The sequence below is a fragment of the Artibeus jamaicensis genome, unplaced genomic scaffold (genome assembly GCF_021234435.1).
Source record: "Artibeus jamaicensis isolate MK-2021 breed Jamaican fruit bat unplaced genomic scaffold, CSHL_Jam_final contig_729, whole genome shotgun sequence".
In the NCBI taxonomy this organism is placed as follows: domain Eukaryota; kingdom Metazoa; phylum Chordata; class Mammalia; order Chiroptera; family Phyllostomidae; genus Artibeus; species Artibeus jamaicensis.
The window spans coordinates 104,215-128,961 of record NW_026521939.1 but is presented as its reverse complement, the minus strand read 5'-3'; the positions used below and the strand labels follow the sequence as shown (position 1 = coordinate 128,961).

Here is a 24,747-nt window from a genome sequence, read left to right as displayed (position 1 = left end):
CATTGAGGCACATTTGAACTCATCTACAGTTTCCTGAACACATCATCTTCACTTTCTTCTAAGCTGTTTGAGATACAACAGCATTTTTAATTTAATTTGTCCATAGATAATACATTCACATGGTTTAGAAGTTTGTTTAAAAATGTATAGAACGCTACACAGGGAGACGTCTGTCCCACCTTGTACCCCTCTGCCCGCTTCCCACTGCCGATCATCCCTGGCTGGTGGCTTGTTGTTGTCATTGTGGTTACAGAGTTTCTTTAGGCATGTACAAGAAAAAACAAATATGTAATCTTAGTTTTCTGCCTCTTTTTAAAAAGGCAAATGCTATACACACTGTTTTACATACTTTGTTTTGCTTGACTGACATATCGTGGTGATCTTTCCATAGCAGTGCATTGTGTCTCCATTCTGCGTTATGGCCGTGAAGTCCTCCATCGCGATCACTTGTTTACAGTTCCAGCACGTTTTAAATTCCATTGGGAGTTCTGTCCTGAACCAGCAGTTACAGTACATTAGGAGAGTGTAGTGTAGTCATATTTAACCTAATAGCTAGTGTTTATGGAGCATCCTAAGTATTTATACCTATTTGATCTTGTAATCTGCACAATAGTATTAGGACCTAGTCTTGATTATTATCACAATATTACAGTTAAAGGTTAGCACAGAGAAAGTAATAACTGGTCCATATTGTTTGAAGCTAACTTTCTTAGGTTAAAATTAAGGTGGCTGTGTAATTTTTGAAGTTTAGCATAATTGAGGTCAGCAAACTTTTAGTAAAAAGCCAGGTAGAAAGTAATTTAGTTTTTGTTAACTGTCACAGCTACTCAGCTCAGCCATTCTTGTGTGAAAGCAGTGACAGGCATTACATAAACAGTGGATGTGGCTGAGATCCAGTGAGTCTTCAGGTGCAAAATCAGGTGGCCGGTTGGACTTGCTAGTCCCTGGCATAAGTCACCCAACAGCATCTTAATCTTGAAGCATCCTACTTTTGTCCTGACTGGTGCCACAGTGGCTAGGCTGCAGCCCACAAGCCACTTCTCTTTAATGGGCAGCATGGATTTTAGCTCCTTAACGAACCTCATCAAACCTACTACCACCTATTCTTATTTTTTCCTGTTTCTGTCACTCATGTCTATTAGTTGTTGGGTAAATGCACATGTTCTCAATATTGCTCGTTACAGGAAATCACACAACAATACACGTAGAGGTGTCAGATGGCATCAAGATGTCAGGCAAGTTTTTGTCAGGAGGCCCTTAGCGTAGCACACATAACTGCCTTTTTTCTTGATCTTGTTAGAATCACATGTGGCCAACTGGCCGAACGTGGTTTTCCTTATCCTCCAGGGTGAGCCATTTCTGAGATTTTTTTTTCTTCTTCAGCAGCATTTTGGTATAATTATCTCCCATTATGGATTTTTGATAAATTCATCCTAAACATGGGAAATCAAATTTTACTTCCCACCCAAAGGGAGCCTAAGTGAAAAGGCCAGGGAAAATGTGTCCTGATTGAAACAAAAGGTTACGTACCATCCTAAGGTTCCTTTACTTGTTAAAAAAGGTGGGGCTGTCAGTTTTATAAATCAGGTTCATTACATAATGTGATTGCAAGATTGCCTGTTTTTCTTGTGTGCCCTAACTAAGCTAGTTTATGAAACAAGTAACATCTCATCTAGAATATTGACAAGTCAAAACATTGCAGCTATAAATCGGTGTCCTGTATGCAAAGTCAACCTACATAATTGTAACAAAATAGGCTGGTAGTTTTTGTTCTCAAATTTCGTAATGTTTTGCAGTCAGATCAGTATTCCAACATTAGCAAATCAAAAAATGTTACCACGTTACCTTTTAACTCAGAAATTTTCTCTCCAGGGTTAAGGTCTGATTGAGCCAAGTGTGTCTTTCTCTTGCAGGCATGACAGCAAGTGCAGTTGCAGCTTTAATCCTCATGACATCCTCCATCGTGTCTGTAGTAGGGTCTTTGTACCTGGCCTACATTCTGTACTTTGTGCTGAAGGAGTTTTGCATCATCTGCGTCATCACATATGTGCTGAACTTCATTCTTCTTATTATCAACTACAAACGACTAGTTTACTTGAATGAGGCCTGGAAACGGCAGCTGCAGCCCAAGCAGGACTGACAACCTGGCGAACTCTTAACTGACAGTCTGAAGTCCCTTTTCCATTAAGTTAATTTTGCAGCATTTTTTTTATTCTTCACAACAGACACTTTCCCTAAGAATCTTAAACTGATTTTTTAAAATCTTGTAAATTAGAAGGGTATTTTCTGTGTCAAACTTCATTTTAAATATGGATACAAAAGAAATACGCCGAGCCAATCAAAGACAAGCTTTAACTTTACTTTGAAGATGTTTCTGAAATAATTAAATGGTAGCCCTCAATTGTAAAGTGAGCAACCATTGCTAGTAATTTCCCACTGTGTAAAAATTCAATTTCAGGTCTAAACAAATGTGATCATGACATGGAAATATTTTAGAATAGATACTGTCTTAGTATTGCCATGTTTACAATATGTAGTATGTTTTTAGCTGATGAATTTAAAAATGTAGACTCAACTAGAATTCATTTCTGTGATATTTGTAAATAAAGGTAGAAATATTGGATCCATCCCTGCAAAACTTACTGTACAGTTTAGTTGAAGCATAGCAATGCAGAATTGTCAGCTCACCACTGACGAAGAGAACGCGGAAGTAGTAAGTCCGTACAGAGCATCTTATGAAAAGTACTGGTAGCTGTGGGTCCAGCATGGACAGCAAAAATAGTAGGGTAGGTGGTTCCCTTTCATCTCCTTCCTCTGAAAGGAAGAAACTGTTTGGATATTCAAGTCAAACTTGTGTCCAATCATAAAACTGGATCAGTTCTACCTTAAGTCATGTGACCAAACCATCAAGTCCAAGGCCTTCAGGACACTAAAGATGGGAAAATGGGTATATTTCTTTGGAAAAAAGCTGGAAATATTAATATAGGATTTTAAGATAAAGTCTCTTACAAGAGTTGACTTTTCATTCATATTTTTCCTTAACATTGGTGCCACTCAACCAAACAGTATTACAGCTTTGAAATAACCAGTATAAGCCCAGTCACTCCAGAGTAGGGTTGCCCTGGGTAGCTCTGTGGTGTTTTCCCTGTTACTTTTTGCACTAACTAATCGAATGTCTAGTTTAATCGTTTTAGAGTCAAATATTGGATTTGTAAACTTTATCGCTGCCATGCTGCTTAGTCTGTTTAATTGGGAGTACTATACAGGTAGACATACCTGAGGGCGAAGTGCAGTAATGTCGTCACTGCTCTCTCTAGTAGCTGCACAAATGCAGATTTTTTTAAAGTGATTTGAATAAACCCAAATGAAATTGTGACGGTCTGTTTCTACGGTGAACATCTTATATCAGAATGTTAAAAGTGCCTTCTCTCTTAAATCTTAAACCAAATAATTTGTGTGTTGAACTGGGCAGAAGTGTCCTTCCTTCCTTCCTTTCTTAGCATAAAGTAGACAACTTGCATTCTATAGAAAGGTTCTGTATGATCATTCAATTCCTTAGATTGAGAGGCAGTAGTGAAAACTTTGCTTCCAATTCAGTCAATCATTATGTTAAAAATAGACCAGTAATTTAAGTGCTTTATTTGCCTCTTTGAAGGGAGGGGACAGGCCCTGCTCTGTAAACCGTATGTGTAAAGTCAGCAGCTGTTTCCAACTAACTGTCATTAATTGATGCAATGTGTTCTTTAGCCCAAGGCAGGTATAAAACCTGAATTGTAATGAACTTTAATGAGTTTAAAGCAGTTTTGTAAATGAGGGTTTACTTCAGATATTGTCCAGGCTGGTGTTCCCATGAATGTGAATGTTTCAGTTCCTGTTTTATTATGTATGTATTGTTCTTATTTCTGTAGTTAAAGAACTCTAGAAAGCATGGATTGGATGTCTCGTATTTATGGAGAAATAAGCCCTAATGCTGAAGTGAACTGTACAATGAGGTCATGTAGTAGTGTTTCCAGTTCTGCCAAGCCGTTTACTGGTTCTCTTTTCTAAGCTGCAGTGGAAACGGCTCAGCGGTTAAGACTTCTGTGGTATATGTAACACTGGTTCTGCTAATCAAGTTCCTCATGTCCCAATTTAAAATGGCTTTTTGTCATATTTTGTATCAATCAGCAGAGTATAGTTAAAGCTTGTCTTGATGTTGCACTCTTGCAAATGTCTTCAACTCCATGAGAAAATGCAAAAATGTTCAGCTAGACCCTTCATGGTTTCCTTTGCTTTTCTAAGCCTGGGGGAAGACACCACTGTTAAAGTTGTATAAAAAAAGGTTGCCACATTCCTATGACCCAGAATTAATAACCTCTTTCTCACTGAGCGATGAACACGTGCTGCCTGAACTAAGAGCATTGAAATGCCAGTACCTCCGTAAGCAACAGAACCCTGGTGGGTGTTAGTTGTATTCATGCCCCGGATGAATTTAGGCTCCTCTCTACATCTTCTACGTGACCCCACAAGGGGGGGAAACACCATGTTATAAAATCTGAGGATTGTTATGACTATTTTAGACAATATTTAAACATTGTAAAATTACTAGCCACCAACATTGAAGATTAAGGGAAAATAGAATTTTTTTTGGCGTTAAATCCATGCTTCTTACTTTTTGATATGATTTGTAACAAATGAAGCCTCTTACTTGATAGTTGCATCATTTGGAGAAATAAGAGAAGTTGTAGTTAGATGATAAATTCTAGGGAATCTAGGTGGTTTGGAGAATTTAATTTGGTTTTTCATCGCAGCTAGTTGCTGTCAGTGACGGTTAACTTATGGTGAAATAACTCGGGTTTAACTAGCTGGGTGCCAGGAACTACTCCTCCTTGATGTGTATAGCCTCTCCTTGAATCTATTACCTTAAAGATGGTGAAAGCAGTGACCACTGCCATTCGGAGAGACAGAGATCTTTTGGTATGAGAGATCTTTGGACCTACTAGGTAGGCTAGAGGACCAAGATGACAGTAAAGTTACAATGATTTGTTGGCTTTAGTTTGCTTATATTCCATTTATAGTTACTTTTAAGATTATCAGCAAAAGTGCAAAGTTACCTTCAGCAATTATTTCATAACTAAAATTGGTACCACTGCCTGACAGCAGGGAATGCTGGCGTATCTCAAAAATCAGTATTAACAGATGCCAACGAGAAACCCACTACGTTTTTTGGTGACCCATTTGAGAAGGAGCACCTAATAGGCAACCTTTGTCCTTGTGTATTTTCCCCCAACATGCAGACATGGGTGAAACATCCCTATTTAGGTAGGTGAGGCTGCACTTATGATTCCTCATTTGTGAGAACTACCCGTCAATAAAACAAAAGGGGCGTGGGTAGGTCCAGGCTACTTGGTTAAACATGTCTTTGACAAATTAGCCCAGAAAGGTGAAATGTTTTATTATAAAACTGTATTAAGCATGGCCTAGGTATGAGGTGTATGATCTGTATAGTATGTTCCATCAAAAATATTTATTACTAGTGCTTTAAACTCCAGAGTAAACGTTCACTTAAAATGGAGTTAACTGGGCAGAATTCCCCTTTAACATAGATAGGAATATTCTTTATCAGAGATTTAGGACACAGTTTTGCTAACTGGTAAAAAAATGTAAATATGTAAGAATGTTTATTTGTTGCACATAACTTTTTTGGTATAAAATAAATGTAGAAGTTACCTGTGGAAGTTGCTGCCATCATTCTTATACTGCAGTATTGTATTTTAAAAGAGAAGCTGAAGTGAATTCACTCTTATAAACTGTTGTGAAAGTAACCTCATTGTAACCCATTTCTACAGGTGTAGTGAGTTGACTCTTTTTCTCAAATTAATATGTAACTTACAGAAGACACAAGCAGAATTCTTAGAGATTTTAGTTCTTGGAATTCCTATAGGCTTATAATGTATGTGGTTGTCAAGAATGAATGAAAAAGATGTTACTGCTTTCGATTCTGTAGGCACATAGAATGCATTTTTTTAAATTTATTTAATTATTGTTCAAGTACAGTTTTCTGTTTTTTACTTCCATCCCAGCCACCCCCCCCCCCCCAGTGCTCTCCACCTCCCTCCCATTTCCAACCTCCTTAGTTGTTGTCCATGTGTCCTTTATACTAGTTCCTGTAAATCCTTCCCCTTTTTCCCCTGAAATTCCCTCCCTCCTCCCCTCTGGTCACTGTCCCCCTGTTCTCTATTTCAGTGTCTTTGTTTTTATTCTGCTTGCTTGTTTCGTTGTTTAGCTTCCTGTTAAAGGTGAGATCATATGGTATTTGTCTTTCAACACCTGGCTTATTTCACTCAGCATAATACTTTCCAGTTCCATCCATGCTGTTGCAAAGGGTAGGAGCTCCTTTCTGCCGCAGAGAGCGCCCTTCGATAGCTCAGCTGGTAGAGTGGAGGACTGTACATAGAATGCATTTTTTAATCGGCTCTTTTTCTGCTGCTTTACTTGAGCTCACCTTGTGTACTCCATTTTTAGTTTTCTTAAAAAGTAACAACTGTCAGAAAGATGACTCCATTTGAAATAGCCATGTTTTATTGACGAGAACAATGTGTCTGGTGCTAGAACCTTAGGGTTTAAGAAATGGGCCTTACAGCTATATTATTTGTGTTGAACATTGACATGCTTTTTGCAAGGATACATTCCTTTCTACATTAAAAGGCAACCTAGAAATTACAAAGTCTGAAAACCAAGTTCAAAATTTACCTGTTTCCTTTCATCCAGTTTGGATATTCACTTCAGAAAATGGAAGATGAAGAATGACTAAAATCCTCAAAATAAAATGAGCCTTAGAGCTGACAGAAGCGATGGTGAGAAGGCATCGCAAGTGAACGGGACACCTAGACTGGGCGAGACAAAAACACCTGGATCCGAGAATTGAAGTGTATCCAGAATTTATCTAAATACCTGCCTGCAGGCATACTCGAAAACAGCACATCTACCTGTGATACGGAGGCATCCCACTAACGAAAATAATGTCCCTGTGTCCCATTAGAAAGTGGACAGTCTAAGCAGTAAATAGTCTTAAACTGTGAAAGCAGAAATAGCTCTAGGGGAGAATCGGTGGTGAAGGGCAGGGTTGGAAGGCAAATGTAAAAGGGTGAGGGTCTGTTCTGGCTTTTACGAAACAAAAAAAGTCTTAAAGAGCTAATTCATTACTGTTTTGTCTTCATTTTTCTTAAGGACAGAAAAATGATAGTTGGGCAACAAATACCAGGTTTGTTATTTTTTATTCCTTTGATACAAAAGGGCGCAACACCAGGCTCACAAAGCAGCCATGCTTCACTTGCTAGTAAACACTTTCTACCAGCCAGGCACTGTGCTGGGGATCCTGACCCTCCTGCCGTAAGTGGGTAGATATTTCTTGCACCGTGTATCAGAGAATACAGCTTCGTGTGAATCAGCCTCTTGTCCTCGTCTGAGCAGTCCCGGGGGAGGTCACCCCTGAAATTCCCAGAGCCATCATTCTTACCAGGGTGTGTACGAATATTTGGGGAAAGGAAGATCACAGAGCTGACCATCTCTCCATCATTCTTCAGAGGTGAGACCAGGACACTCCCTCTCAGCTTGAGGTTTGTGGGTCTTTAAAAAGACTAATCGGTCTCTAGTAGCACTGAGATTGTATTTACATGTTAAATTGAATAGACTGTTCTATTTTAAAAAACAAGCAAATTGGTTATTAACTATTTTATTATCAGAATTAACTTAAAAATTTTTTTAAGTCAATCCATTTTTAAAAATGTAAAACATTGTAGTAATAGAGTGACATACTCCTCAGCTGTGATTCCCAAGTACTACTGTTTAGTGGCAAACTCTGGAAGTTAAAACATAGAATACGAGAAGAGGCTTTTTTATAGTGGGTATTACTGTGTGGAAAACGACCCATGTGCAAAAAAACAATCTCTAATTCCAGAGACACTTGGTTACATTGATTGCTTGGGTTGAATTAAAAATCCAGAGGGTGAGACCTGATGGGCCCGTCCGGCAGCAGGGCAGCAAACGCAAGGCCCGCGGGTGGAAGGTGAGGACAGTGCTTGTTTGTAGGTATTCTGATAACAATGGTAGGAAATGTGCTTTATAGATGAACATTTATTGAAGTTTAAATATGTAGTATGGCTGACAGGAAAAAAGTCAATGTCCAATAAAGCTACAAACTCCATTCTACGGTATTTATAAAAATCAGGAAATGGGCCTTACCCCTAATTTGTAAAACAGTGTATCTGCTATGTGTACTTTTTAATGTTTGCCAAGTAAAGAGTTTTTTTTACATATTATTATTTGACACTGAACCAAAACACAAAATGATGTAAGGAAATTTAGTGGCAAATAGAAATATGTAACCCCTAGAATCCTTAATGATTTGAATTGACTACTCCCATTTCTGAAAAGAGGTCTAAAGATGGCCCCTAGAGTGAGGTCCACTGGCCCTCACTGTCTCTGCCCTGGCACCTGGAAGGGGAGGCTAACGGGGCGTGTGTTCCCACACGCAGTCAACACAAGGGCAGTGAACCGAGGTATGCATTAAGAACTGTATGGGTTCACAGTCATCCATTTGATTGGACCAATTAGTATTTTTCCAAAGCATTCAGCCTTAAATTGGGATAGGCAAATATTGAGATTTTAGGAATAATGTCCCTTACTTGCTGCAATGGAGTCTGTGAAGAGGAGAAATGATTCCGTAAAGAAAGACCACCCTTTGGGAGCTGGGAATACAGTCAACCCGTGAACAACTCGGTTTGGGGTGCCAACCTCCCGCGCTGTGGGAGATCCTCATCTAACTGCAGTCAGCCCCTCCCTGCGTGTGCGATCCTGAGTGTGGAGCCGACCCTTGGGCAACACGGGTTGGAACTGCCGGGTCGATCGATATAAAGTGGACTCGTGCAGTTCAAACCTGTGGTGGTCAAGGGTCAGCTGTACTTGTCCACAGGCCCAGACTAATTAAAGAGGTCTCCTCGCCATCAGTGGAATCAGTTACAACAAGGTCAAAGGGCTTTTAGGCCCACCTCCACTTCTGTGCAGATGAGACTCTGGCTGAGGATGGAACAACGCCCTGGAAGAACTGGTACCCTCTGGGCTCCTCCCCAGTTCAGACACCGCTCACCCCTTGACTGTGGAAACCAGTGCTCAGACCTGGGTCGTCATCCCAGCACGTCGCTTCCTGTAAATTTGTTGGGCCTTTGTCTCACCTGTTGAGTCTCGCTCTCACTCGGTCAGGGCTGGCCTGGTTTGGCTCCTGAGGGTGGCCCTAGGCTGCAAGGCTATTCCTGTGGACATACACCATCTGTACTCAGCCACTCTGAGCGTGGTGTGAGTGCTGAGGCAAAAGTTTCTCAGAAGCCATACACGGTTAAGGCTATGTAAACAGCTTGACACATAAAAGTAATTTCAGATGTTCTCCAGCAGTACAGATCATTCAATTTGGGGGTCGTCACTTTTGAGCCAGCTCTTAATTCCCATACTGCAAAAGCCTTTATTTTCACCTCTAATATTCTCTTCTAGCAAATTACTACAAAATCCAGAGCGGAAACTTTCTGGTCTGTCGCCCACAGTCCAGGAGGCACTCTCTGCTGTAGAAGTCGGGCCGCACTTGGGAAGGATGGGCTGGCAGCTGGTGTCAGTGAAGAGGTAGGTCTTGCTTTAGTAAACAGGCTGTTTCCCACATAGTGACTTCGCAGCTGAGGGCTGGTACCTGGTTTCATTGGCGAGTTTCCAGTACCTCTCTCGCAAAAGGAATGCTGTACTTTTTGGTTGTCTCTGGTGAGTGAAGATCCCCTTTTTATTCCCTAAGACTCTCAGTGGTGCTAAAAAAAAAAAGGCAAAAGATGTTTCAGATGACTTCTGATGAGCCAAATTGGAACCAAGCTGGAACCATGCTGGGCACTACACAGAAATATCCTCTTACAGTTTATGGTGGCTGGGTCTGATGTGGTCACTCAGTGGGTTGAAGATTGTAGTATTCCTCTGCCCCCAAAACACCTCAGCTCCCTGCTGTTTCAATTTCTACTGTGTTCAATGAACACAATTTCATCTTTGTTTTATCTTTTTACTTGCAAACTAAGGTTTAAAATAGTAGGGTACCCAGCTGCCTGGTAACTGGAGGGGACTGAGACAAAAAGTTACTCTTGGAAAGATGACCCTCTTAGTGGCAGCAAGAGTCCTGACCAGGCCAAGGTGCCTACGGAGGATCTCCTAGTACAGGTCAAAGTCCTCCTGGGTGAGCTTCCAGTTGGGTTCCCACTTCTGTGGTTGGTCTCAGAGTTGAAGCAGGGAGGGAGCAAGGCTGGCAACAGCCTGTCAGGGCTGGGCTGAAGCTTCAGCACACCTTCTCTCCACCCCCTCCTGGAAACCACAGCGTCCTTAAAACCAAAAGTAGGTCCTTCCCACCAAGAAGTTCAAGACAATAGTAACTTCCTCTGTGATAAGCAAATGCCAGCCACTGTACCAAGCACTTCATTAAATAGAATCCTTATGTCATCTGCAAGGTGGCAGGTGTTATCTGCACTTACAGGTTTACGGAAACTTGGCCAAGGTCACAAAGGTAATTTCTCAAAGCTAACACGAAGCTGGTGCAGCTCCTTGGGAAGCTAGATTGCCACCCAGGACATTTCCAGAAGCCACTAATCTTATTTGCCCAGCAGAGTAGGGGCTCATGTTCTCATTCTTTCTTCTGTTTACCACTTTCCACTCTAATTTTTAAATAAATTAACCTCCCAGAGACCTGTATCCTAATGCCCACTACTGCCAAGTCCTTCCCACATCCCAAACTGCCATCCTGAGTTTATGGTGTATCAAGTAACTAGTCATCTGTGGTCGTCCTAGTCTCTCCACACTTGAGAACGAGCACAGATGGTATTCTCTCGGGAGACTTTTAAAAACGCCCACCTTCAAAATGCTTTGACATTTTCCTGTACTCAGTGGACCGGCCCTGCTCACGTGAATAACAAGTGCACATTTCTCAGGCTTGCACCCTACTCTGGAATAATGAGTGTGTACCACCACGTCCACTTGTTCCTTGTACTGTTGGGAAGACCCGGCGAGTTAGCCATTCTGCCCCAAGATAGTAGGCTTTCCCGTTTTCTTTTTTACCATAAAATGACTGGGGAAGCAGGCAAGCGATTACTGCTTGCTAAGCGCACCTTACTTTTCCTAGGTAATGCTCTTGGTTAGATAAGCTCCCCCGCTCCTGTTTGCTGTGTTCTTACAACCAAGTGTCCTGAGCTGAAAGACCAATCTGAAAAACTCAGTAATGGTACATTCCATAAACCAAAATGCCACTTACACTGGTCAGTCATAAAATCAGCAAAGTTCCAGATGAGCTCTCCAACCACATATTCTTTGCGTTTTTGATCCAGAACCAAGTGATACTGTTCCAGCAGACTTTTCTGGTACTCTTCACTGAACATCAGCGGCGGGTCCTGGAATTCAAGGTAAAGGGAGAATGGAAGAGCCAGAACTGACAGAATTGTAAATGTCAAATAAAAATAAGATCCATGTGACGAGGACCAAAATATCTGTCCTCGGGGTGGGCTGCCGTGCCTGCGGGACTCGCTGGTGCTGCTGCGGAGACACAGGCGGGGTATGACGGAGCCCAGAGTTGAAAAAGGAGCTTTTCTTAAACCTTAATTAGTAACTGCTCTAGCGATATAATCCGATACTTGCTTTATCTTAGTTTTCCATCTCTATTCACCAGCTGAATTACACTGAACGTAAAAATGTCTCTGGATACAATAAATTTAAAACTCAAGTCTTAAGTAGCTGCCACCACACAGTCTGAGAACTAGTGTGACTCAAATTTAAGTCACCTCAGATTCATCTGTCTCTGGTCTGGGGAAGTAGCTGCTGCTCGGCCCCAAATATAACAGGCATTAGAGAGAGTGGAGAACAAGAAAGAAAAGTGTCCCTGCTGGCACAGCCTTCACAAGCCAGCAAGAAAGACACGAGCTGGAGTGTCATGAGTTGAGGGAGTGCAAAGCAGGAGCCAGGGGGATACTTAGCAGAAGGAGCTCACTGACATGAGGCCACAGAAAGGTCCCCAAGGAAACCTCTGAGCTGAGGCCTGCCGGGTAAGGAGCAGGCCATCCACAACAGCAGCAGGAGGCAGCCCCTGCAGATTCACCCCATATTTGGTGAAGAGCTCCTGTGGGTTCTGCACGAAGACACAAGGTCTTTCAGATGCACGTGGGTCTGAGTTTTCATCTCATGGGAATTTGGGGGAGCTCAACGCAGATGCTGAGGGATGCTGGAGTCCAGTCATTTGTGAGAGAACAAAACCCTACTGGCTCGCCTTTCTTTTCCAGTGAGAAGGATCAAATGCTATATAAGGGGCACTGAAAACCGCACAATTAAGCCAAGCTTTGTTCTAGTTCCAAAGTTGAATATGAGGGCATGATGTAGATGTTGTTTTAGTAGAAATGACCCTGCATTATCTAATACTAGTCATACATGGCCATTTAAACTTAAAACTAAATTAACCAAATCAGCTCAGTGAAACTAATCGCATTCCAAGTCTCCAATCACCATGTGTGGCAAACAGCTACCCTCTTGGACAGTGTGAGCTTTTAGCAGACAGCGCTAACCGAGACTCAGAGTTTCTTAAAAATTCTGGAGGGGACTTCCGCCAAGATGGAGACATAGGTGGAGATGCCGTGCTTTCTCACACAACCAAGTTTAGAGACAACAAAATATAAGCAACAGAAAACACAGCCAGAACACAGAAAATTGAACTTTTCAGAAGTCCGATAACAACGAATTCTTCAATCTGACCGGTAAGGGGCGAAACCAGCAGCTGGCGGAGCGGGGTTACACAGGAAAACTCGGTCAGACGGACTCAGATGCACAGATCTCAGGCGTGGGGTTGCAAAGGGCCGACCCAGTGAATGACCCAGTGAGCGACCAGCAGATCCGGTGAGGGTGAAGGGCAGCGGGTTGACTGTGCTGGCACATTCCTACGCAGATAGACCAGCGAGGGAGTGGGCAGTGAGATGGGACCAGACGGGTCCCAGCGACGGGGGACAGCGGAGACGGCTGCCATTTCCCGGCTCTGACCCCGACCCCATATACTGCGTCACAATCCAGCAGCCTGAGCGACCCTACCCTGGTGAACACCTAAGGCTTCGCTCCTCACCCAGCGGCGGGAAGCAGGAGAGGGGGACACCATGTCCCCACTCTGACCCTGCCACCACATATAGCATCACAACCCTGTGACCCCACCCTGGAGGCCCCACCCCGCCCCTAAGGCTCCACTCCTCATACTTAATGGCTCAAGAAGATCTCAAAGCCCCAGAGCCCATAAATCTAAGCGACGAAGAAAAGCAAAACTTTCAAATGCACAGTTCAAAACACTGGTGATCAGGGTGCTCACAGAACTGGTTGATTTTAGTCACAAATTAGAAGAACATATGAAGGCTAAACTAATTGAAATGAATGGAAATGCACAGGAAACCAATAGTTATGAAAAGGAAACGGACTCAAATCAATGGAGTGGACAAGAAGGAGGATAAAAATGACCAACCAGAAAAGAATGAAGAAACAAGAATTTAAAAAAAATAAGGAGAGACTTAGGAACCTCCAGGACATCTTTAAACGCTCCAACATCTGAATTATAGGGGTACCAGAAGGGGGAAAGGAACAGCCACCAGTGGAAGACTTATTTGAACAAATAATAAAGGAGAATTTCCCCAATCTGGCAAAGGAAATATAGACTTCCAGGAAATCCAGGAAGCTCAGACAGTCCCAAAGAAGTTGGACCCAAGAAGAAACACACCAAGGCACATCATAATTACATTAGCCAAGATTAAAATGAAGGAGAGAATCATAGAAGTAGCAAGAGATAAGGGGACAGTCCCCTAACAAAGGAGTCCCCATCAGACTGTCAGCTGATTTCTCAAAAGAGACCTTACAGGCAAGAAGGGGCTGGAAAGAGGTATTCCAAGTCATGAAATCCAAAGACCTACAACCAAGATTGCTCTATCCAGCAAAACTTTCATTTAGAATGGAAGGGCAGATAAAGTGCTTCTTAGATAAGATCAAATTCAAGGAGTTCATCATCACCAAGCCCTTCTCATATGAAATGTTAAAGGGACTTATCTAAGAAAAAGAAGATAAAAAAGATGAACAGTGAAAGGACAGCAAACTCACAGTTATTAACAACCACATCTAAAACAAAAGCAAGCTAAGAGGACAGCTAGATCAGGAGAAGAACCATAGAAATAAAGATCACACGGAGGGTTAGCAACAGGTGAGTGGGAGAAGAAGGGGGGAGAAGGTACAGAAAATAAGTAGCATGGATGGTAGGTAGAAAATAGATAGGGGGAGGGCAAGAGTAGTATGGGAAATATAGAATCCAAAGAACTTGAGACACGTGGTCATAAACTAAAGGGGGGGAATGGTAGGGGAGGGGGAGTGCAGGGTGGAGGGGAATGAAGCAGGGAATAGAACAACTGTAATGGCATAATCAATAAAATAAAACTTAAAAAAAAATTCTGAGTTTGCTACCTTTTCAAAGAGGGAGAACAAATGTGCATGTACATTGTCTCCAGAAGCTATCTCCCCTCTTCACCAGTTTGTAGACCTGGCATTCTGTGTAAACAAGATGAATTTACCGGTGTGAACACAATATAGCCCATGCGGGCAGCTGTTCACCATACCAAGAATCAGCACATTAAGAAACGTGTGTCAACAAAGAATCCCAGCAGCTGCGACAGACAAGGGTAAGGTGGCTGCGGTGCAGATGAAGACTTGGCTGTGGTTCAAGAATCCACATGAAAAAAATTCCCACAAGACAAAGCAGCGTATCTTTGGTAAGGAAATGGACAAAACAATGAGAAGAAAACTAGTGACTAAAACTTGCTCCAAGGTCGATCTCACTCCCTTATTGAATATTGTTCTGCACCCATGTGTGCTGGCCGCCACTGGGTGCTTGGGAAGCAACCATCATAAGGTTCAGTCTCCTTCCTAGAGCCCATAGTCTGGTCAAGGAGAGAGCCGAGGGGATAAGGGCAGTGTGCAGTAAGAAGTACCCAGACAGAGACCAGGCAGAGGGAACGGATTCCTCTGGCTGGGCAGACCGCGTAAACCTCACCAAAGAGGGAATATCTAAGCTGAGAATTGAGCACACAATAAGAATCCATTCATTGGCAACTGTGGTGCTAATGAGGGCATTCCAGGCATAAGGAAGCCAATAAGCTAATGAAGAGGCTGCCTCTGAGGGCCCTGGCTGGGTGTCTCCATGGGTTGAGTGTTGTCCTCTATACCTTAAGGTTCAGGTTCAGTCCCCGGTCAGAGCATATACTGAAGGTAGTGGGTTCAATCCCTGATCAGGGCACATTCAAGAGGCAACAGACCGATGTTTCTCTGTCCCTTCCCTTACCCTCCGTAGGATCAATGGGCACATCGTCCTCCAGTGAGGATTAAAAAATTCCAAAAGAAAAGAGGCTGCCTCTAAGGACAAAGCAAAGTAGGAGAGGCCTGAGTCGGAGGCAGTTAAGTGTGTGGAGGGACAGGCTGAGTGAGTGGAGAAGTGCGGGGAGGTGTGAGGGACCAGGAAGAAGGTACGTCTCTAACTCGGGGCAATGACACCACTGCCCGAGAGAGTGAAAAAAATAACGCCCCGCACAACTTACGTGGTGAAATGCTGCAATGGAGTCTGCTCCATACTCGCTCTGAATAATTGGCTTCTGATAGGTCCTGTACCAGTCCTCAAGGTGGGTGGCCAGCTGCAGCGGAATCACCTCCAGGTGCCCGTAGTCGTGATACCAGGAGAAGTAACTATTGACACAGATGACGTCCACGTATGGCGCCTAGGACAAGAGCGTTAAAGCTTGTTTGCGAACCAGAACACTGTGTAGCCGTGTTACAACTCACACTCGGGGGGCTCTTCTGGCGGAGCAGGTAAGAAGGGTCATCCAGAAAATGAGTTCGATGCTTACGTGTGTAAGACACATAGTCAAAAAGTGACCTGAAAGGAGCAAGTCCACAACCGTGGACTGACATGACTGACCCGGCCGCAGCTCCGTGGAGGGCTGAGGCAGGGCAGGCACCCAGAGAGCTGGCCTCGCTGCTCCCCAGGGAGTGCTCCTGTTACTGGTCTTCCCTCACCCAGCCCTGAAAGAATGTTCCCAACTGAGGGAGAGGTGCAGTTTTTCTCCTCACAAAGAATCCCGATTCACCATACCATTACGGGGCTAGCGCAGTGGGCTATAAAGAGGCTGTAAAATCCCCCCATAGCAGGGCAGCCAAGACGATGGGGCAGGGCTGCTTGAGTCTAAACAATGCAATGCTCAGGATGCAGTGGCAGAGACCAGACAGCCCAGTGTCTAGTCTTTAACATCAGTTGAACATGGTTCGCCTCCAGAGCCTGCACTGGTACTGATGGGGCCTGTCTTTCCCAAATGACTATGGCCCCTCCCAACTGTGGTGCAAGAAAAATGCAGACAGGAGGAAGGCGCTGGGGGAGGGACCTCTGGGTAGACACATGTACATGAATAATTCACACATCCCGCCAGATGAGCCTTGCAACTTCCCAAGGTCAAGCACAGGCTTCCCTGTGCACAAGAGGGACTAGACCAGGAGATACCACTTGGCCTTGAGAACACACAGGGTGTCCTCGTGCCATGCTGGTGTTTTAACACTGTCTTTGCATTTCTTTGAAGGGGTGTTCTCAGAGACAGCAAGGGAGCACCAGGGCTCCATGCTTTTCTGCATTCGTGCTAAAAGGAGTGTTCCTAATTTGCATTTGTATATAGTGTTTCTTTTGTTCTCTCTTCAGATGATTTCTCTCTCTGTAGCACTTTTCTCCTAAGTACTGGCCTTGCTCTCCAGAGAAGGAACATTTTCTTTGCTCCCGTTTTTCAGCCTCAAGACAACTGAAGGCATCGTCCCTGAGGGGCAGCTGTGGGAGGGGCAGCGAGGGAGGCCGTGTGGCCCAGCCAGCTGTGGGAGCGTGCCCCTTCCCAACAGGGACCTGGTCAGTGGCTCCCAAAGCGGGTGGGTGCCTGGAATCACCGAAGAGCTTTTAAAAAACTCAATTCCCACCCTGGGCTGACTAAATCAGGATCTCAACATCCAGACATCTGCACTTGCAAAAAGCTGTTCATAGTGGTTCTGACGATTGGCCAGGTTTGAGAAGCACCATACAATGTCAACTTTACATTCCCTTAGACCTTTGCTCTTTAACGAGCACAATACCCTGAGGCGTGCAAAATTAAACCCACGCATGTAGACTCTGGACCGAGAACAAATTGAATATCCCTGGGCTCAGACTCCTCGGACTTAGGAAGCCACTCTGCCTGGTGAATAGGCAGGTAGTTATCTTCAACCTAGAGACCATCTATGAAAATGCTGCACTGGCAGCTCCTGGTTCTTCCAGTCACACTGGCCCGGGAGCTCCCCTCCTGCCCAGGAGGATCCTGCTGTACAAGTTTCCCCAAAGCCCCGAGGCCCGGCACCATAAGGCTCACACCATGCTGGGTGTTCCCGCTGACTGGGGGCCTGCACCAGGAGGCTCAGACCCAAGAGTGTTCGTCGGAGCTGAAGGCAGGACTCAAAGACAGGGTGGAGGGGATGACAGTGATGCGGGGACTCCCCAGGCTTACCCCCAGGTCTGCGTCAAAGTCGGAGTTGGACACAAAGGTCACAGGCCGGGTGGGGTCCAAGGCTTTTGTGTGGGCGATCAGCATCCTGTCCACAGAGGGCAGAAGGCAGGGCTCCTGTCAGGCCGGGAGGGGCGATCATGGCCACTTTTCAGCCCCTCCCTCCCAGCCCCCACCAAAAACACCACCACTGCTCTCCTATCTCCAAGAGTATTTTAGGTAAGCACCCATGATCCTCTAGTCTGCGATCATGTCTGGACACCACTCCTTCTCCCTCCCCAAATCCTACATCCCGCCCCCAAAAGAGGCCACCTCACAGGGAAAAGCAGGCACAGAGCCGAGGTCCTTGGGCTGGGCACTGCCCCAACTTGGTTCTAAATCTCTGAAAGAGCCTTCAAAAGCAGGAGCGGATGGGGCGCGTGGATTAGGGTGGACGTTAACTGAACAAATCATTAGGGAAGTCATGTTAGGGGGCAGGGTGTGTACTGTGTGTGTGGCGGGCTCCAGGGCCTTCAACAGCTACGCCCCCCAGCTTCACAGAGCAGGGGGAGCAGGGACACTTGCATATGTCAGAAACTGCAACTACAAGTGGTGGCAGGAAAGCGAGTTCCAGGAGACAGTAACAGGACACATAACTGACAGTGGAGAGTCGCTGACAGCCAATAGAAGAAGTGGCATTAGTGCTGAATCTCATTAACCGAGGAGGAAGGACAAGAGGCTGCCCAGCTGAGGAAGCTGTCAGTCCAGGACACCCTCAATCATTGCGTAAGCCTATTTTCCTCTCCTCTTCCTCACAGCTAGTGACCCCCTCTCCCCGTAACCGCTCTCCTCATTCTAAGGCGGTGGTCTCCATAGGCCAGAACAGGCACCCCCTACACTTAGTTCTGCAGCCCACACTCTGAAACAGCCTGGTCGTCACCCGGGAGCTTCAGAGCCTAGCTGAGCTCCTCTAGCCCAGGCAACCATATCCAGGTCCTGCCCCCATCCCTGTGGCTCCAAAAATAATGTATCTCCCTCTTTCCACCTCCCAAAGGAGCCCACCTGGCACCTCGGGCACCCATTCCTGGGAGCCTACATATACTCCTTTCACCCTTGCAACAAAGCGCTGTTCACCAGCCCTGGCCTGACATACCCCTGCGCCCCATGCACTCTGGGGCTGCGTGCTCTGAGCTGTGGGTCATTGTGCCCCACTCCTAGAGCCTTCTACAGACGTGGCTCAGCTCAAAGCACTCTGTGAAACTTGCAAGTAGTGTGCCTCAGGGCAGTGTTTTGATGACCTCAGGCAGTAAGTGAATTAATTCTCCTCAGCAGGACTGGAGGAGAATTAATTCACTCCTCGGCAGGACTGGAGAGAAGGAACCTAGGGAAACACTGGGCTGGGGGTGGGGCAGAGTTCCACTCTCCCACTGCCGAAACACTGCCCCCAAGTGGTGTTTATTTCCATTGCAACACAGGGGCAGGGGAGTGGGGGAGATCAGGGAGGAAGGAGCTACCGGAACCAGGAACTGTATGTAGATGGGCTACTCCTGCCCCATAATGGAACTGTAGAATAGTCAGGATATGCATGTTGTGAAAAACCTGTTTCTAATTATGTGGGCAGATAAGCTGGTATTATGAAGCCTGACTCCACTTTACAGATGAAACCAAGGCACCACACACGGAGTGTTTTTGAAGTTTTATCATACCCTAAATTTCCCAGGAATGGAGATACCATTAAAAGTGAGAAAAGAAAAAAAAAAAAAAGTGAGGGAAGAGTATACCTAGTTTTATTCAGCACTTCACCTGGGGCGGTTCACCACTGCGGAACTGCATGGCACTGAATTGCATACCACTGTTTGTGGTATCACCGCCGTCAGCTTTAGAAGCTATGCTTCCACAGGAGTCCGGAACTAGGTGCAAGCATCCGACCCCTGCGCTTGGTCTTCTGGGGAGTCAGGCCCCTGCATTCATGGAGTATTTTATCAATGACTCTCCTTCCTATCACAGTTAGGCCATGCCACTATTTTTTTCTTAATTTGAAGTTATAGGTTAGAGGTTACCTCTGCGTGTCATTTAAGGTGTGAAAAGTGGGCACTGAGTCTCACTTGGCTGAAATCAGAGCTTAGCTGGGTAGGTACCTGGTCCCCTGAACTGACCAGATCTGGTTGCACTCTTAGGTCTGGGCTGGGAGCTGGATGCTGACTCTAGCACAACATACGTGCCTCAGGGAGACCTCAGTTCTCCAAAGGCTGCCAGCCAAGGCTGAGCTGGGCCGAAGGAGAGTCTCTGCCCTGACCCAGGCCAGGGCAAGCGGGGGCACTCACTTGAAGTAGTAACCTGCAGGTTGCAGGAAGGAACTGGGTTCATTGGCTACAGACCACATGACAACAGCTGGGTGATTCTTGTCCCTCTGTACCAGCTCCTCCATCACCTCCAGATGGTGCTGCAGAGATACATTGCTGTAGCTCTCGCTATGGGGTGGGGAAGAAAAGGAAGCATATTATGGCCTGCCCAGGTGGCGGGCTGAGCAGCATGGGCAGTGGGCACTCACATCAGCTTGATGCCCACACCAGGGCTCTCATCGATGACCACAATCCCATACTGGTCACAGAGCTGCATCACCTCCTCCGCGTAGGGGTAGTGGCTGGTACGGAAGGCATTGGCACCAAGCCACAGAAGCAGGTTGAAGTCCTTCACCAGCAGTGGCCAGTCAAAGCCCTTCCCTCGGATCTAGGGGACAACAGAGTAACATGACCACTGCCCCCTGCCCCAGATGCGTTTCCTCCTAGACCTGGGCCCATCACCCTCTATCCAGACAAGCACAGGGCCCATCAGGCAGCAGTTCTGAGCAGTTGGTTGAACTGCTCTGAGCTGCTCTCAACCGCTCGGGGGCACGGGGAAGGGAAGGATGAGAAGCAGCCCCCCACAGTTATACAGGAGCCCCAACTCACGTCGGCATCCTCATGTTTGTTGACCCCATGGAAATAGAAAGGTTTCCCGTTAATGAGGAACTGGTTCTTTGTGACAGCCACAGTGCGAATCCCCACGGGCAAAGTGTAGAAGTCAGACACAGGCCCAGCTGCCGTCTGTGCAGTCAGCTTCACCTGGAGAGCCAAGCACTGGTGTGAGGTGCCCTTCATGGCCTGAGTCCCCCACAGCCCGCCTATCCGCAGGAAGGCCCCCTTGTATGCCACAGTGGCCCACTTCAGGGACACAAGCAGAGAGACTGAGAAATTACAGGTTTCTGCCATTAGCAAGGAGACACCCACCCTGCCCATGGGGTGTGCTCTTCAAATCTGGGCTGCCCCACCAAGGACTGAAAAACACCAGGCTGGAAACACTTCAGTGCAACTGACTAGGAAGCTCAGAGGTCCGTGCCTACCTGCCCGCCTGGCCTGCACCCATGCTAAAGCCAGGGAGGGCTGCTGGATGGGGCAAAAGGCCTCCCATAGCCCCAGTCTTAACCACCATTACCTTCAACGAGTACAGGTAGGCAGGGTGTTCATGCATCAGGTATGGCCACCAAAGGTGGGCACCGGGCACCCGCAGCTGGCCCTGTCCTCCAGTCCCCTGGGCTACGACTTTGCCTTCCTCATCTAGAAGATACACTTCTAGCTGGAAGTGGTCACTGCCCTGGATGAAAATCTGGTAATACACCAGCCCTGTGGGAGACCAGAGAGATCAGACAGAAGGATGTGCTCTGAGTCATACAGAGGAGAAGACCTTGAAGCTACCACTCTGAGTCCTCTCTGGCCCTGAGACCCCACCAATTGTTATTTCTTGAGCTGGATCTGCAGTGAGGAGAGACGGAGGGTGCACAGTGCAGAAAGAACAGAGTCACCACCTATCCCGAGTGACGAGATTTTAGGTAAGCCCCACTTCTCATTGGGCCTTATTTCCCAATAAAATGAGGTACCCATTAAAGAGGGGTATTTTGGAAGCCCTTGCCAGCTTACATGGGCTGGAGTTTAGCTTCTTAGGTAGATGGGGACCTGTGAGGGTTAAGAGATGCTGGAAGAGCCTTTCTCCCAAGACATCTTTCTAAACAGGGAACAGAGCCACCTTGGGCCTGGCCGAGGGCAGATCCTGCTGGGAGCCCTCACCGGTGTCTTGGTCCACGTTGGTGGTGACGGTGATGTCATCAATGTAGGTGGTGGGCGTCGTGTAGAGGAGCACAGGCCGATGCAGTCCCGCGTAGTTGAAGAAGTCAAAGTTTGTGTTCTGGACGAAGTAACCCTTAGGGTACCTAAAGTGGGAGGACAATGGCCAGCTGGGGCCTTGCCCTGAGGCCTTCGACCTCACCTCTGCTAAGGCTACCCTGCCCCCAGCGGAAAGACCTCTGGGCAGGGTAGGGACTGCGATGGGGTAGCAGGGTGCTGCTCACTTGGAGGTATCCGTCTTGTAGATGATGTTCCCTGGTGGCAGGGTATGGGGGGTCAGTGTGTTGTTGATGGCGATGGTAATGCGGCAGGAGGACAGGGGCCCACTCTGGACCAGCTTGCTGATGTCAGCCTCGAACGGAAGATGGCCCCCCTCGTGCTCTGCCACATGGACCCCATTCACCCACTGCAGACAAATAGGGTTTATGGGGGCGGGGGCAGCAGGCCAGGGTATAAGGGGCAATGCCATCTCATGCATTCCTTCACACAGACGCCCTGCCAGCTGCTGCCTGCCTCATGGGCCTGATGGGAGGAATGGCACTCCAAAGAAGATTAGGCAACCCTCCCCAACCCAGGGCACAAACCCCAGTGTGGGGAACAAGCATTCCCTGCCATCCACCCCAGAAGACAGGCTGTCAGATGACAGCGGGGAGCCAAGCACCCCAAGGCAACCCTACAAGTGCTCAGCAGCTGCACCTGCCCACTCGCCCCCGCTTGCTGCTCACTGCACTGACCACAATGGCATAGTAGTGGGCGCTGCCAATTCTCAGCACCACTCTTGTGTCCAGGTCCTGGGTCCATCGCTGGGGCAGGGTCGCCTCCCGTTCGTACCACACCCAGCCGACAAATCCGCGTAGCTGCTGATCCTGACCCACGTCATTGAAGCTGGAGGGAACAGGCATGTCCAGGGTAGGGCCGGACTGGGAAAAGAAGGGCCAGGATCAGAACCAGACCACCTAGAAATCTAAGACCAGGGCCCAGGCGGCCCCCTTTCCTAAGAGGCCAGGTTCCCCAGCAACCCTGCCTGCAGGAAGGCTTCTCCAGACCCAGGAATTCTGGCCACTCCACCGCTGTTAATCTTTGCCAGCAACTGACCAATGCCTTTCACGGAGCTCATTTAATTCTCACATCTCCACGAAGTACACATCCGTTATGTTACTCATTCAATGGACAGTGTACAATGAACACCTACAATGAATGCTGTTCCAGATGCTTGGAATAAAATGGTGAACATGCCTCTGCTGTCAGGTGATCAGCTCTTACTAAAGTGTGGAGAGTGAAAGGGGCCAGGCCCATGGGATACTGCCTCAGGACAGCCTGGCAGAACTGAGTGAACCTGAGCCCCTCATGGAATCCCTTGAACACCTCAGGCAGAAGGCAAACAGGAGTGAGGCAGATAGTTCAGTGGGTCTGGAAACAGTCTGGCTTTCCTAAAGACATCTTGTATGTGGGGCACTGACGTCTAAGGAGGGGATTTCCTCTGTTCTTCAGAGCTGCATCCCCAGCCTCTGACACAAGCCCTGGCACATGGTAGGAATATGATACATATGGGCTGAATGAATGTATAACTTGCTGATGAGAGATAGACTGCTAGGGTTATGTCCAAGGACTGGTGGGGCCAGAGGTTCTTTCTCAAGGCAACCAGCAACCAGGGTCTCCAGGAAAAGAGGTGAGCGCAGGGCCACATGCAGCCTTAAAGAAAGGAGAAGGATCAGGAGAGACCTGGCTAACAGGAAGATGACTAAGAGGAAGATGATCAACTGATGCCCCAAAGAGGAAGGCTGGTCACGCACAGGCTGCTTTACTGAGGAAACTGTTGAGTGGAGCACATGCCTAGCACCCAGGGCCCATCCCCTTCCTTTCTTCCATTCTCTGCTGAATCTTGGGCAGCAAAGACCAAAAAAAAAAGGATCTAGGAGAGGCTGGCGGCCCCACTTCTCAGACTTGACCCAAATCAGAGGTGAGACCTGAAGTGACGTCCTTAGCTGCCTGGGTGCCAAGCCCCGATCTACTCCTGAACCTGGAACCCAATGTCATGCCTGCCAGGGCAGAGCTAGTCCCAAATTGCGTCAAGCTTGCCCTCCTCCCGCTGCCTGCCCAGCTCGGTGCTGTGGACCCTGCTCAGGCTCAGCCTACCCATTGGACCAGGTTTGAGTAGGGCCCTTCCCGGCCCCAGGGTGGGTGGGCGCCCGCCCCGCAGGCGTTGGGTCTCCAGCCGACCTCCACCCACACCCTCCTTCCGGTTCCGCAGACGCCCCCACCCCCGCCCCCACCGCACGCTGCCGAGCCCTCTAACCACCTCCAGGCCTGCGGCTCCGAGGGCAGGGCTTCCACGCTCCGCACAGGGCTTCTAGGAGCGCCCTTGCCCAGACCTCATCACCCCTGCTCTTGGAACCCGCACCTCGCGCAGCGGCGCGCTGTACCACTGCTGCTCGAAGCCCTGGCGCCGATTGTCGGAGAGGTCGGCGCGGAAGCTCCAGAGGCCGTTGAGCTCCTTGCGCTCCCGCGACTCGCTCTCCTGGGGGTACAGCATCCCGCCCTGCAGCGCCAGCCCGCAGCCCCAAAGAAGCGGGCTGAGCACAGCCCAGGTCCTCGCCGACCCCACAACCATGGCTCCCGAGCGCCAGTGAGCAGCTACCCCGCCTGCCAGCGGTGCAGAAAGCGGTCAGACGGTGGGGCAGGGGGCGGGGCCTGGGGCGGGGTTTGCGGGAACTTTTCCCTCCCAGTGGCCTGCGGCGCCATTTTGACTTAAAGCGGTGGCAGGTCTGCAGGGGTCGGCGAGTCGGGCGGTGCAGAGTACTCTCCCTGCCTGCTCGCGGGGGATGGCGGGGATGGCAGGGAAGGCCGGCGGAGAGCCCGAGGCTAGGCCTTTAGAGAAGTGGGACCCCCGAACTTCCATCCCCGAAAAGTGGAGGCACCGGCTCTGCTCTGGCCCCCGCCATGGACTGGTCGCCACCCTCCTGAGACTGCTCCTGCCTTAGGTGGCGGGTTCA

At 47.4% G+C, this 24,747-nt stretch overlaps 2 protein-coding genes across 3 annotated transcripts in view; one reads left to right on the top strand and one right to left on the bottom strand.

Annotated features, from left to right (window-relative positions):
- The window catches only part of VKORC1L1 (vitamin K epoxide reductase complex subunit 1 like 1), a 78,290-nt gene extending 72,573 nt beyond the window's left edge, over window positions 1-5,717 (top strand). Inside the window, exon 3 of the mRNA XM_037153096.2 lies at window positions 1,914-5,717. Within this exon, the coding sequence (XP_037008991.1) occupies window positions 1,914-2,140 (227 nt within the window). The 3' untranslated portion in view covers window positions 2,141-5,717. The remainder of the gene's footprint in view (window positions 1-1,913) is intronic.
- A 1,520-nt stretch (window positions 5,718-7,237) lies between these two features.
- GUSB (glucuronidase beta) lies at window positions 7,238-24,410 on the bottom strand. 2 transcript variants are annotated; one of them, XM_053672120.1, is made up of 12 exons: window positions 24,156-24,410; window positions 22,489-22,674; window positions 21,979-22,160; window positions 21,698-21,840; window positions 21,069-21,256; window positions 20,546-20,698; window positions 20,146-20,324; window positions 19,919-20,065; window positions 17,619-17,703; window positions 15,648-15,824; window positions 11,306-11,441; window positions 7,238-9,827 (listed from the first exon to the last, which is right to left on the bottom strand). In XM_053672120.1, exons 1-12 carry the CDS (start codon window positions 24,363-24,365, stop codon window positions 9,664-9,666), a joined length of 1,950 nt encoding a protein of 649 aa, XP_053528095.1. In that variant the 5' UTR covers window positions 24,366-24,410; the 3' UTR covers window positions 7,238-9,663. The 2 variants fall into 2 exon arrangements, with proteins under 2 accessions (XP_053528095.1, XP_053528096.1); XM_053672121.1 differs by lacking the exons at window positions 21,698-21,840; window positions 21,979-22,160; window positions 24,156-24,410 and having other exon boundaries at window positions 22,489-22,555.
- Window positions 24,411-24,747: the final 337 nt, after the last annotated feature.